Source organism: Atractosteus spatula, chromosome 6 (assembly GCF_055471065.1).
Source record: "Atractosteus spatula isolate fAtrSpa1 chromosome 6, fAtrSpa1.hap1, whole genome shotgun sequence".
NCBI lineage: Eukaryota > Metazoa > Chordata > Actinopteri > Semionotiformes > Lepisosteidae > Atractosteus > Atractosteus spatula.
The window spans coordinates 13,975,119-13,990,209 of NC_142711.1; the positions used below are offsets into that span (position 1 = coordinate 13,975,119).

General features: G+C 39.6%; 1 protein-coding gene across 3 annotated transcripts in view; it reads right to left on the reverse strand.

The window, feature by feature from the left end:
* The window catches only part of spidr (scaffold protein involved in DNA repair), a 117,267-nt gene that overhangs the window by 88,702 nt on the left and 13,474 nt on the right, over window positions 1–15,091 (reverse strand). For all 3 annotated transcript variants that reach the window (XM_088918178.1, XM_088918179.1, XM_088918177.1), the window contains exon 6: window positions 4,047–4,273. In XM_088918178.1, coding sequence (XP_088774304.1) covers window positions 4,047–4,273 — 227 coding nt within the window. The remainder of the gene's footprint in view (window positions 1–4,046; window positions 4,274–15,091) is intronic.

The window sequence follows — 15,091 nt, forward strand, 5'->3', positions numbered from 1 at the left end:
TGTAACATGTCTCAGTCTCAGTTTTAAATAAACTTCTCATTAGTTTTGATTATGTCCTCCAACTTGTGTTATGCTACCGATTCTAAAGCAGTTCACAGGGACTGACTTGATCGATTTCCTTAGCAGTGCCTACAGAATTTGCTCATCTTCCTACTTCAGCATCATCTGCGAAACAGACTAGTTATTAACTATTCCGGAATCTGTAATTAAGTCACCCCATTTCGAACATCACCTGTAGTCTGTTTTCTAATCAGTTTATAATCCAAATCAAACATTTGCTTGAGCGACTACTGCCTGCAATTTGAGAATTAAACTTTTATAAGCCATATCAAAATCTTAATATAAATTATTATATTATTACATGCTCCGTATCCATTGCAGATGTTGCTTGTTTAAATACATTAAGCAAGACTTATCTTTCCAAAGTCCATGTTGACTAACCCCTAGAATCTAATTTCTATACAGATGATCATCGCGTTTCCACAGCCTTTCATGTAATGCTACGTTAGCAGGTTATCTAACATGAACAAATTTCCTGTTAATGGTCATCACCCTGTATACTGTATGTTGGAAGAACTTTGCTATCACAAGGAGAATAACATCCCATTTCTTTAATTATAACTTGTAAAATACCATCTGAGGTACCAGAGGTTTGTCTCAAGTGCTTCTAATACCAGTAACGCCTCTGCCTCTTCTAGGGGAATGCTGTTAAATAGACAAAGTTTGATTTCCACAGCTTTAGGAAAATTGTTGTTGTTGATTTTTTTTTTATTTGGTAAACATCTGGGTGAAATATTTAACACATCAGACACTTTGAAATGTTTTTTCTGTTCTGTAGTTGTATTGACACTGGAAAAAAAAAAGTTGGGTTCTACGGCAATTTTTCGCAAATCTCCCTCCTGGCCTTTCTTGTATCCTTTTATACCACTGCAAGTAGTTCATTATGGTCTTTAAACTAGAACCTGTTCTTTGCTAATCATTTTGTAAAATGATGTCTTTCTCCTTTTATTTTTCTTTAATAAGTATTTTTTTAGGAATTAAGAGATTCTTTTTTTTAATGCTACCCAGAGGGTTAGTGTTGTGTTTGCTGTTCCTTAACACTGTTTAAAGAAAAGCACGGCTATGAACTCACTTGATATGAATACATTGAAAAATGGTTACTGTTAACTCGTTTTAGATCTCTTTTTCAGAACAATCAACATCGAGAAAAAAAGCTTTATGATCAATAGCCTACAACTAGAGTACCAGTCTGAGCAGTCGTTTAAAAAAAGTGTATGTATTGTTACAGCACACACAGCTATTGCCACTACATAATGGTAGGTGTTATGCAGAAGATGATTAATGGTATGAAAAAAAAACCCAAAATAAACTGTTATCAGAATTTCTGAAATTTTAGTTTTACAAGCAAATGTCTTTTCAAGACGTTGCATCAGCTAAACCTCTTTTAGTGACTTCACTGGAGCATTTACGGTCAGGGTGGTAGGGTTTAACACTGGCAGCAAATCAAGGATGTTCTGACTTTTAACCTTTGTCCTGCTCATATCGGGTCTGTTCCAGTTCCATGTACTTTACATTTACATTGCTCACTGTGGTTTAAAGATAAATCCTGGCACTTTTTTCTAGTTTAGTTTGAGCTGCCTTTTAAATATGTGTATGGATTTTTCCTACAATGACATTCCTAAAACACAGACAGCTGTTGCCACTACAGAACTGTAGGCATTATGCAGTAGGAAATTAATGATATGAATGAAAAAAAACATCTAAAGGCTCTGTATTACAGAAAAAAATACTGTTTTGTTATTTTTGTTTATTATTCCTGTTATTTTTTCCACTAAACTTTCATTATACCATTTCTGCAAATCATGATTACACAATAATATCCTCTCGTAGTCAAACTCAAAATTAGTTTAAGTAACAACATTCAGAAAGTCAGTGAGCTTTTTTACACTCATACACTCAGGTGTTCAGCTATTTTTAGACTTCTCCTTTGCTCTAAATGACACGATGTTCAAGATGCCAAATTCTTGAATGAGTAAAACATTCTTGACTGAAGCAAAAGGAAAGAATGTTCTATCTGAATGTCATCAAGTTTCTGTAAATATTCCCTTTGACACAGATAAAAAAACTGAAACCTTCAATCACAGGTAAAAGATAAAGGCCAAATAAGGTACTGTGCTTACAGTATGTCCAGTGCTCCAAGTAACATCCCTAATAACTAAACTAGAAAAAAGTGCCAGGATTTATCTTTAAACCACAGTGAGCAATGTAAATGTAAAGTACATGGAACTGGAACAGACCCGATATGAGCAGGACAAAGGTTAAAAGTCAGAACATCCTTGATTTGCTGCCAGTGTTAAACCCTACCACCCTGACCGTAAATGCTCCAGTGAAGTCACTAAAAGAGGTTTAGCTGATGCAATTTCTTGAAAAGACATTTGCTTGTAAAACAGAAAGTTCAGAAGACCCTGATAACAGTTCATTTTAGGACTTTTATTTTTAAGAATAATTAACTTAAAGGACATTACTTAGAACTCAAAATAGACCTTCAAAGGGAATAAAACACAAATGAAATTCAGATTTTTTAGGGGTTAACCTTTCTGTTTCTATTTTTTGACCGTACAGATACTCAGATGTAATATGAGCATTTATACATTTTAAAACTGCCTGAGGAATATTTGAGGTCCATGAGAACTGCGGTTATAATCTTTTGGAACACAGTTAGAGCCATATAGCAGCCAAGTGCAGAGTCAGCAGGATTCTGCTACAGATGTAAATGTTAACACTCACATTTAAGTGTTGCAGCTAAAGCATTAAGAAATCCAAACAAGACCACAACTGCCAACAAACGTTTTCGCATTGGTGATATTATCCAATTAGAAAGGAAACAACAATTACAAATTAATAAATAAGTGAAGACATAAACTGGTACTCTAGTAGCATATTTATTAGTGGCATTATTTTCAACTTGTGGTCTAGTTTCCTTGAGCAGTGCAACATTTAAGGAAAATGTGAAAAGCCCTTCTTCACATTTCAGTCTATGCTGAAGAAGTTTCTTGGCCTTTCTTATTGCATTATCTTGGAGACGGAGATGTTGTGCCAATATAAATATCCAAGTCTTTTTCACATGTAGGGTCTTTAAGTTCAATGTTTTCCATTTTTTACCTAGTTTATATTTCTGCAGACTACATGTAATACTCTGCGTTTACCTACATTAAACATCAATGTCCATTTATTTGTCCAGTCTTGAATTTTTGCTAAATCTTTTTGCATTTCATATGCTTCCTCTACAGCGTTTGCTAATCCCCCTAGTTTGCTACTCTCTGCAATCTTGACAAGTTTTATTCATAATACCCGAATCCTATAATTAAGATTGGTGTAAATTAGCAAGAGTGGGATTCCTAATACAGATCGTTCTGGTACTCTATTAATTACAGACTGAGCATTTTGAGCTCACTCCTTATTTGTAGTCTGGTTTCTATCCATTCGCTAGTTCTCAAACCAAACACACACATTTGCCCATGAACCTAGACCCATTAAATTTAAGAAATAATCTTTTAATTTAAGTTTTAAGAGAAAGACACTAATGCACAATTATGCATTTCTATGAAATTAGCAAAGCTACTCTTTCAGCTTAAGAGAAGGAAGTATCTGCAGCTTATACTGAGTGAACTGCACACTGATTGATAAAGAACACCATCCTCTCCTCTTGGCATATTTTCAAGACATTCGATCGGGCAGCTGTTCATTATGTGGCTGCCCATGGCCTACTGTTTCTGTTTTGACGATTCCTATCTAGAAACACGATTTACAAGTCGGCCTTCGACGTGTGACGTGCGCTTTCAATTACAGACTCGCACACACCGAACAGCTGCTGGTGGTATCCAAGTGTCTACGGACCTCAGGAAAGGGGAAGAATCGGTGTCACCAGATTCACTGGCTCCAACGCAAACCTTTTACCAGCATCGGATATTTAAAACAAACAGCCTTGGGAAACGGCAAAGAGAAAACGACAGGCAAGATAATGTGGGAAGACAAAAGCCTCAAACCTTATAAATTTATTTTTCTTTTTGGCTGAATCTTCCGGGGTCTTGAAGCTTCTGCCCTCCTGTTTCTGAGGCGTCTGCAGCAGAGCCTGAACAGACCTGATCCAGGCGCTGGCCGACTTCCCGCCGCCCTGGCAGGGCTTCACCGGTGGGGGGGCTGGACCGGCATGCAGCTGGGACACCACACTCTCCCCATCGGAGGAATAATCAGAGATCTCGGCCTCAGCGACCTGCGGAACAAGACAGCGATCTCCAGCCAGCCCGTGCACAAATCCGGACCTCTCATCAATTTTCTGTCACCACGTTCATTTTTTTAACACTTCAGCAAAAGTAACAGCTCCTACTGTATGTGTAAAAATGGAAATCTCTTCTAAAGTTGAGCCACATTGGGAAATGGCCACTGAAACCCCTCCAGCTGTAAAACACTTTACGATACAGTGCCTTGCAAAAGTATCCATCCCCTTCCAACAATATCCCTTTTGGGGAAAAAAACGGCACTATTTCATGATTGTTTAAGTTTTGTCTTGCTATGCTATTGGAACCCTAAATAAATTCAAGTGCACAAAATTACTTTGACTAGTCATACAGTCAAGACCATGGCCTCTATCTGCGTGTAATAATAGCGGTTCACAGGATCTCAGATTAAATGTGTCTCCGTAAGGTTCCTGAATGAAAAGCAAAGACTGAGACCAAGGCGTTTTGAAAACGATTCAAGGGAGAGAAGCACAGATCAAGCGTTTCAATGATACTCAATTTCCATTTGAGCATGGTGAAGTCGATGATTGAGAAGCGAGAGGCTGTCCCCCCCCCCAGATTTAGCAGGTGGTCAGGGAGGAAGCTGGTGAGGGATGCCACTGTTTCTTATCAGAGAGGACTGGGAAGTGAATCAGGGTTTGCAGGAGGAATGGATGGAGGAAAGCCCAGGCAGCTCTCCAAGGAACACCTGCTTCAGTCTGCTAAAGACCAAAAAACCGGGGTGAAAAAAGACTGGGGTGAAAATTCATTTACGCGGGATGATGACCCAAAGCTACACTGGAACAGCTTGACACATACAAAGTGGATGACCTTGAGAGGCCCAGTCAAAGCCTTGACTAGACGTGCATGGGGAAATTGGTAGCAAGACATGAAAATCACTGTGCACCAATGATCTTATATCCACTTACCAGAGCATGAGTGAGTTTTCAAATAAAAATAGGCAGAATTTGCACCATCCCAGTATGCAAAGTTGAGAAAGAACTCATCCAAAAAGACTTTTAATTGCTACCAAAGGCTCTTCCACCACGCATTGACTCAAAGGGGTGAGAAATTAAGTAATTGGTATTTTAGTTTTTTTGTCTTTGCAATTTTCTGGCATTTAACTTCTTTTACTCATAAAAAAATGTCAGTTTCTGCATTCAGCTTTTGATTAAAATATTACCTTGTGTATAATGTGTATAAACTAAATGAGACATTGCAGGAAGAGTGTAATTAGTAAGGCACAATGTGTCTCTTAGCCAGAGTTTCTTCACTGTTGGAGAAAGCAAAGTATTTGCAGTTCTGCCCACGCTGTTTTTCATTGAGCTAAGGAAACAATTTTGGTTGGTATAAACAATAATGTGTACTACACTATGGGAATTATACTCATGCCACATGTATTGTTTGTTCAATTCCTCAGAAATTCTGTACAGTAATGTTTTTGGAGTGGGATTTTTAATATGTTAACAATTATTTCTTGAAATCTGGAACTGATTTTTTATTTTATTTGTTGGCACACATTGTGTGGTACTCTGTTACTATTCACAGGAATTTATTTTTAAAACCAAAAGCAGAACATTTAACCTTCTATTAGTTCAGATTCTAAAGCATTCCTTGGCTGAAAAAATACCATTTAAATCTATTGCAGGAAACGCAATAATTAAAAATCATAATATATAATACTTTTACTGTAGTTCAAAAGCACCTGCCTAACAGATAAAATATCATTAATCTCTTATGATGTTTTTAATTCATTCTATTTGGGAAATGACCTGTATAAATTCTGAATTCCTTTATAATAACTAAAAAGCAAAGAAATTCAAATGCAAGCACTTTTGCCGTTTTTGCTCTAGAGGTTGTTGATTTTTGATTAATGCAATATCTGCAAAACATCAGACATCTGTACAAGCATAAACAAAATCACGGTAACCAGCTTCAACACATGTTGTAAACAAGTCATGCTATCCTTCCACCACCGTAAATAAAAATTAAAACACAAGGAGGGTTTTAATTGTGATTCCACCCCCCTGACTCGATGTCCAACTCGGGCACGTTTCAAAGCCCAGCAAATGTGCAGCATCATCGTGAGGCTCCACCTGTCAGAACAAGGAAATCGGTTCCCATGGAAAAATCCAGACCGCCGCCTTCTCGTCATGTGAAGACAAGATCAACATTCCTCACCCAGCCTGCCTACGCTCTCTCCTGTTTGAATGAACTCGACCTCGCCGGGCGGCTCGCCAAGGGACAACGTCACATTCGAGCTAGCAGCAGAGAACACTATGTTCCTGGCTGCGACTCAAAAATGTGCTTGCTCTGCGCTGGGTGAATTGTTAGCATCTATCCTTTGCCTGTTAAATCTTTTCAATAGCCCGTTTTTTTTTATTGAACAAACAGTAGTAAAGTCAAGCTACGACAGAAGACGGGGCTCGGGACGATTCTAGCGATTACGTAAAGTGTACACATTTGTCTTGCAAATCTCTTACTATTACAGTAAGCCCAGCAGGTAGAGTCTACCGTCTCCCACCTGCCCTTTCCCAGAATCTACCTGCCGGCCGCTACAGCCAGGAAGTCCTGGTTCATAAAACTGCGTGACTCATTTCCGCCCATTTAAGGAACCTTTGTGAAGTAATGAACAAATAAGTTTAATTATTTACTTCCTGAACTCGGAACAGTATTACTCAGCACTTATCTGCTTAATCTAATTAAGCCGATAACACAATCTAATGACACAAGGAAAGCTATTGTTAAAAAAATAAAGAAAATCAACTATTTATAGCCTTGGCTTACCACCAATACAATGTTCAGACGGATATCGGGAACACATTAACTATTAGAAATTAGAGACGGCCACTGAACTCCCATGGCTCATTTGATGATTTTGAATCTTAAGCAAACGATGATCCCATCCAGCTGTTTCTTGAAGGGACAAAAAAACCAGTTTCAACAGCACAGCTGAGCAGGTGCAACAGTTCCACCACACCCCTTCATGTAAAGATGAGGCTCCCGTTCCCAATTCTGAATGCAGACCTTCCTAGTTGTGGATCTGAGCACGGAGATGTCGTTTCACTATTGGTCCTGAAAGTGTCCTGCGCAGTGGACTTTCGTCAATGCTTTACGCCTGCATGAATTCCACGAGTAGTCCTCTCCGCTTGAGACTAAAGGGTTTACGCTAACCTGCCTGTGAATGTCCCTCCTTCAAGACCAGGAACCCACCTTGCTGTCATTCTTTCAGTTGATTCCAGAGCTGCAATATCCTTTTTTGCAACATGGCACCTGATACGGTACACAGCATTTTAAAAAGGAATAGCTTTAATATAACCCCCCTTTGATTTAAAAATGACATTTTCACCTATTATCTTATTATAGGCTTTCTTGTTTCTACTCAGCAATGCCTGGATGAGGACACTGATGAGTCTACATCTAAACCCTTCTCAGAAGTGTCTTCTCCAAGTTATCACCCCTCTTGTCCTACTGTCCTTTTGTCAAGTGATTGTTGCTGTATTAATCTCTTTTAAATTTAATTTTTCAGGTGTCTGCACAGTCATGAGTCTGACTAAAGTGTCTGAGGCTTTTTGCAGTACTTCTGCCATTTCGGAAGTATTTATTACTTCCTCATGTTTTCATCAAATGTCAAATCGAGAATTTGTCTATTAGCTATATCAATATTCTGAGCGATTATGTCCCTCTAGTGCTCCATTACTTACCATACCTTAGTCTAGGTAGAGCTTTCTCCCTTGATCATAATCATCAATATCTACACTGATATGATGATGGTATTCTTTACTTGCTTTACTTCTTCTTTTACTATTATTTTGCAGTAATAGTGCTGGAAAAAAAACCTTTACCTTTTCTAACACCATTTTAACTTACCCACAACTCATCGTGCAAAAGTTATATGATACACTCCAGGGGTACTTCATTTAATTCATGTACAGATTCTATATGTCCAGGATTTATTTAATTTATCCTGCCTGTGATACCATGTTACACCAGCTCAATAAATTGTTGTTTGCGATAAGCAACAGTTACAGTAGGGGAAAGTACCAGCTTCATATTCAGGCTGCACTTGTTCTCTACATTTCTTCATCTTAGCTTTTACTTATCTTCAAAGTTAAATATATTTCATATGGGGAAAACATGACTAGCCACGCAATGATGACCCCATCCACAAAAATAAGCCACCCTAGATGTTTCATTGTGGAATAGTGCAAAACAGATATTAGTTAAAATAATATTTTATTCTGATAAGAAGTCTTTGAAATATCACTATCACGTAAATACCATTTCAGCTTCTATCCAATGAACTGTACGTAATTCTGAAATACCACAATGTAATTTGATATTGAGTACAGAATTCAGATGGAGTATGGAGTCAAAAATGAACCACAGTTTCTACAGTGCCTTGGGAACCAACAAAACAATTCGAAATTGACTTCGCAATTTGGGAAAGTGTATTTTAAAGAGTGCTCTTAAAAACCAATGCCTTTTACCATAGCGTACATTACCAGTGAATAGTAGAGTACTTTTTAACTTTGCATCATTACAAACCTAATAGATTAATAATATTCTAATTTGCATACTTCAATGCAAGAGGCTTCACACTTAATAGAGGAGGGGTACCTGTATTAGAAATGTATATCTACAACTGTCTACTTTTCTCCACAATCTGCACATCCATGCTCTCACCTATACTGACACACTTCCTGGAAATGTTGTGCAGAAGAAAACACTCCATTCCAGAACAGAACGTCTAAAGTTACATACAGTGTAACAGAGGTGGTATACACCAGCAAATTAAACATGTACACATTGCAAAACTGTAATGCAGCAAAAACATGCAGAGGCAGAATAAAGATGCTTAAGAAAACCTGAAATAGTTTGGACTCGCAAAACACTACAAGACTGGATTGATAAAGGGATTGGGTTTTTTTTTACCTCCAAACCTAACACTGAGTCAGGAGGGTGGCGTGCAGCCGATAAGACACCGACTCCGTTCTTCTAATGAGTAATTTTAATTAAGAGACAACCGCAAATCAATATGAACACCGATACGCGAGTTTTTTCAATGATCGTCTCTCCCCCACAGTGAGTACAATGCTGCACATCAGCCACAGAGCAGGCATGTACAGGATTTGTGACATCAGAGCTGGAAACAGACGATACCGCATTCCAGCCCAAACGTGTCACATGATTCTGTGACAAATTCGTTCTTACAGGACATCATTAATAATGCAATCATTTCACCGCTCTACAGGAAAATAACCAGTATTACACGTCAAGCCTAGATTCACACCACGACACAAATGAGAATTAAAACACCACCATAAATGGTATACTTAAGACAATTTTGTCACTTTCTGTATGCCTTATTATAAAGTTAATCTTTTGGAAATGTATGGGACACATTTGCAGGAATACATGGGTGTACATAAGTGTATAAACAATCGTATCACGTAACCAGAGGTCTTAGTTTTTATTGGCAATATCCCTAGTGTTCGAGGGCAGCATGAAAACACCAGACACCCTAACAAAAGCATTATGCACTGAACTTTCATCATTACTTCTTCCAAAACACCTGAAGAACAAGTAAACATAATTCACAGTGTTTAACGTAACAGAAAAACATACCTACATACACCAAAAAAATAAAACCTGATTCTGTGTGGGCACAATGTAAACTTTTTGTTTCAGTTGTTGTAAGAAGCAGAAGCGTAATTATGCTGGCTTGGGAACACTTAAGGGGTCGCCTTTTAAACAATGTCTGAAAACTGAGCCCATCAAAAGGCAACAAAGAACTATGCTCATGATGGTGCTGCTGGCTCTTGTTACCTGTACGTTTTCGACCAACTAGTCATTAAAAACCTGTTCCTCGGGTTGTCTCGTCATTTCTGCCTGCCTCTCCCTCATCCCGAGTTCCATCGGCCAGCGGTGATCCAGATGTCGCCCCCCATTCAGGGCAAGGTTCACCACGTGAACTTTCAAGACCTTCCACGGGGACGCCTTTTCCTGAAGCGGCACGAACACTCCTGTCTATGTTACCTGTCGCAGGTTTGCCCTCTTCCTCGTGTCTGCTGCGACCTCGGGTTAGAAACCAGCCCCACCACACATCCATGCACCGTTCAGCCGCCCCAGCATTGCTGTGTCTGAACCTCAGCGCATGTCTGTCTCTGGGGGCAGACTCTGGGAATGGCCTTACATCCCCCCAAACCTTTGTGTACTAGCTTTTTGAGAAGTGGAGGAAGGCCATGCCTTTGGATGTGGTGTAATTTTTTGCCAGGAACTGCAGTAAGAATCTCTTTTCACAGCACCTGCTTAATCGCCTTAGGAAAGGTGGATCATGTAGCCGGTAAAGGGGAGACACACAAGATAAGGCGTTGCCCACCCTTACCTCACCGATGTGCAGGGACAGTACATGAAGACACTGTTCTGCCCAGAATAGTAGGCAAGACAGTCTTCTGACCAGGGAAAGGAGTGGTGATTGAACACAGAGATGTGTGGACATCTGCCTGCAAGTTTCAAGTCAGACAGGACACATGAAACCATGGAACGAGTAAAGATCTATTCCATGCTGAAAAGAGAAGAAAAGAAACACAACGTTTTTTCTTGTCTTCTCTTTTCAGCATGGGATAAATCTTTACTCGTTCCTTTGCAGCCTACGCTTCCTGATGCAGCTACCCACTTGAACTACACATGAAAATATGGCCACTGTGGCCCAGCTGCCACTCTTGATATTAATGACATTAATACAAAACAAGGCGTGCACGTGGAAGTACAGAATGCAGTTAAGTATCTCAGTTAAATTGAGGAACCAGGGCTGTTAAATCAGGTGTGTGTATTTTTTGTGCTCCAAAAGTAAAACAGCATTTTGTAAGGGTTTTTTTTTTGTCCAAAGTCCAAAGTATGCCAAGTTTAGGCAAGGTGACGTATGGAGGCAGCACTGCACAACTTTTTGATACATTTCCAGCGGTGTCAGCAGAAAAACGCATGCATACATGTAAATAGCACTTTAGTGAATGAATTCAACTGAAGCAGAAACATCCATGTTTTTCCCACTGTACAGAAAGGACATGCGCCAACATAAACAATATAACCATAAATTGGGAACAGACATTCTGCCGCAAGTCTGTCAAATCAGCACTAGCAGAAGCAAAGCTTAATCAGGTTTTATCTAGAATTTGCCGTTTTGTTTTGTCAAATTGACCAAGTGTACATAGATACTATTTTACACCTCTGCCAATAATAATCATTGAATTTCAAAATGAAAAAATCTTGATGGGAAATTGTCTGTCACTGTGTAACTAATATGTCTGGCTTTATACAAATCTGTACAGAAAAATGCAACTTTTAACACATTATAGCTTACAGCCTACAAACTGGAAGCAGAAAGAGTACACGCCCTCTCCTCACCCACCCACCCCCCATGTTGTTAAATTAAGAACTGGCAGTTCCAAATTTGGGGTGGTGTATTAAAAAAAAAGTCAATTCTGAATTAAAAAAACTGCAGTGTTGGCAATTTCTCATTTCAAATCTGTTTTCCAACAAGACATTAACTAAAAAGACTGGATACATTTGTTTCCACTTCATGCCACGGCTCACACTGGTGTTTCAGCTTAACTCTGCTCATGTAAGAAACTCAGCTCTTTCACTCTCTTGCAGTGGGCTAACATCATAACTAAAATGGACCAAAATAAACTGGAGACCTGTCGAGTATCACGGCCACTTAATCCAGAGAGTGTTAAATTGTAGGCTGTTATGGACAGAGGCATTTACCAGAGAAGATGCTTGGAAATAATATTCTCACTTTTCTTAAACAGCAAATCCCGTACTTAATTCTTCAGTTTCTCTCCTATGATAGGTGACAGGTGTGTTGCATGTCAGCCTGCCTCTGGAAACAAAAGGCATTTTTTGCTACTGTATGTTCTCCCCCCTTCAAACACCTTTAAAACAGTGCCAGGATCTGCCAATACAAGAAAGACCAACTTTCAAAAATCAGCTCTGTGCTGCACAGAAGCCCAACTGCAATCTTCTACAGTAGCACTCGGTTCACCACACAGTATATTGTGAGCTCTGGTAAACCTGTAAACGCTCTAAACTAAAATCCATGAATTCAAAACCAACACCTGGTGCCTGGGGTGGACAGGAAACATCCAGGCAGTGTCCTGGTTTCTCTGGACTGGCCCACTCTAGAAGCCGACCTGGGTATGTGACACTCAAGAATAACCTTACCAGAAATAAGCATTGTGCCACATGAGGAAGCATTTTGTGCAGTTCTAATGCATGTGCAACGGTCACTTGTAAACACCCATTCATGGTAATAACAGAGGTGACCCCAGCTGTGCTCAGACTATAAAACGTCCTGCAAAACCAATTGGATTGAAGGCACCATGGGGGAGACACCTTGTATGTGCGTCTTATTTGGTGCATCCTCTGCACTGCTGATTGTCGTACAGTGAACTCCAGGTTTATTTTCATACCCGATGAAAAAAACACTTCAAAAAACATCATACAGTAATCGAAACAGTATTGTACAGAGCAAAGTCATATTCGTCATAAATAATTAAGTCCAGAAAACACAGGGGTAACATTTATTCACATCCCTGTGGTAATTTTTTTTAAATCCTCCACTGGCCTGGATTACACTGAAAAAAACGCCTCCCGTAGAGCGCTCTGATGTTCTGGCAATTCCATTACTCCAGAAAGAACTGCACTAGGTCCTCTCGTCCCTTCGGTTTCCGTTTGTGAACTGCCTTTAGAGTTCAAACGACAAAGATTTGACTGGACTAATGTATGGAAATTGACATAAGACCATTTGTCTTGTGTGCAGTTAATCATTTTTTTTATAGATGCATGCTTTGGATTTACCATAAAGCTAGAATGCCTTTTTTCAACCAAGCTTGAGCTATTTGGCAGAGGAGAACTAGTTGTTTGGCCAAAAAGGTAGCTATTGGCATTTATGATGCCCCCTATCTTAACAAGAGCGCCTAGACCCATGAAAAACAATCCAATACATGAAATGCCTCTGTTGTTTTTCACAGTGGGCATGGGTGTTTTCTCAAATGAGCACGTCCAAGAAGCTCGATGCTCAATTCATCCGATTTCAATTACTCAGATCTGAGTGGCCTCTTTGTGTGGTTCGCCCTCGGAAGAGGCTTCTTCCATGCAACCCGGCCACGAACGCCGACTTCATGCAAGCAGTATCAGATGAGAGTTCTGCGCTCTTAGCATGCCGTAGGTTCCAGGTCATTTTAACAGCAGCCATCTCTAACTGTGACCTCCTGGACCACTTGACTCACAACCCACGGTGGGCAAGATCAAGCCCTCTATACCTGCCTCTATACCAATAGGTCCACATTCTTAATAACGGGCACTACAGTGGAAAGCAGGACATTCAGCTTTTTTTAAAGCTACCTCCCCATTTCTGGAGGTCAAAGACCACTTACCTATGGTCAATGGAGAGCTCTGATCTGAGCCATGATGATACATGCCAATACTGAAATGCCTTGGAGGCCTCTATATAGTTTCAGGGACCTCCATTGCCTTAACATAGAGCAGAACATTATTGAAGACTTGTTGTTCTTGGATTTATTATATAGGTGTGTTTATATACAGTATGATCCTTCCTGGAATTCAAAAATTTAAGGCACATAGGACCTTGCCCTGTGCAAAGCAATTGTGAATAAAGTAGAACATTTAGATTTAAGCAAGACACATTACCCATTCCGTATCTCTTTGTTACATTTTTTGTTACGACTTTATAGGGGTATGAGTTAATCTGGAGGGGAGGAGGGCACTGTAACTGTTACTGAACTGTTCCAAATGTTTTAACACTACATTAATGCTCATTAATGGCTATTGATCGAATACAATCACAACATTGCACGCAATGTAGATTGTAAACAATATAAAATAAATTCTTATGTCAAATGTTAAAACATTCTTTTGTCCTCCGAAACCAAGAACAGAAAGTTAAGCAGCTTTTTTTCCATCAACCAAGAATGAAATAAATTCTAAAGCCCTGAACAGATTAGGTTCTTGCTGAATTACGAACTGTTCTTGGCAGTGAGATTTGAGCAAAGCCAGGTGTCCGTCACATAGAAAACTTGGCCCTGCTTCTCTGCTCCCAAATAACTCAGGCTCCATCACTGAACTCACCCTTCAGCCTTCAAAACAGAAGAATTTCTGCACAGGAAATCTATTGCTGTGTGCTTTGCAGTGATTTTTCCTGCGTGGTAAGGCCAGGAGGCAACTGGGTTCAAAGAAACCAGAACCGTCAAAGGCTACCGATCCACAAAGTCATCCCAGTGGCCCTCTGAACACTAGTGGAAACTACAGTGTGGGAAAGCAGACAGAATAGGTTGAACAAGAGGCACTTCCTTGCACAAAAGGTTGTGGGAGTCTGGAACAATGTTGAGGAGGACCTCAAATCAGTTAACATCTACCAACCAAACATGCCTGACATGCTAAGTATGATCCTCCCATTTGTAAGCTTTCTTAAGCTCTTACCTGGCTACGTACACATTTTTTATGTTTCTGGTGGCGGAAACCTTCAAAGTTCAGCACTGACAGATTCCCCAAACATTGCTCGGCTACATTTACAGCATGCCTAACTGTAGCTGCAATCCAGCGACATAAATTTAAAATGTATGCCTGTGATGTCACTGTTGTCACAATCAACTTTCCCTGTGTCTGGCATATTTCCAACCCTGAGCCTGACTCTTCAAACACAGCGATGCCAAATGTACATTCAGCACTGGTTTCTTTAAAAAGACAAATATGACCTAACACACATCATTCGCCTATTACCACTTTAACCA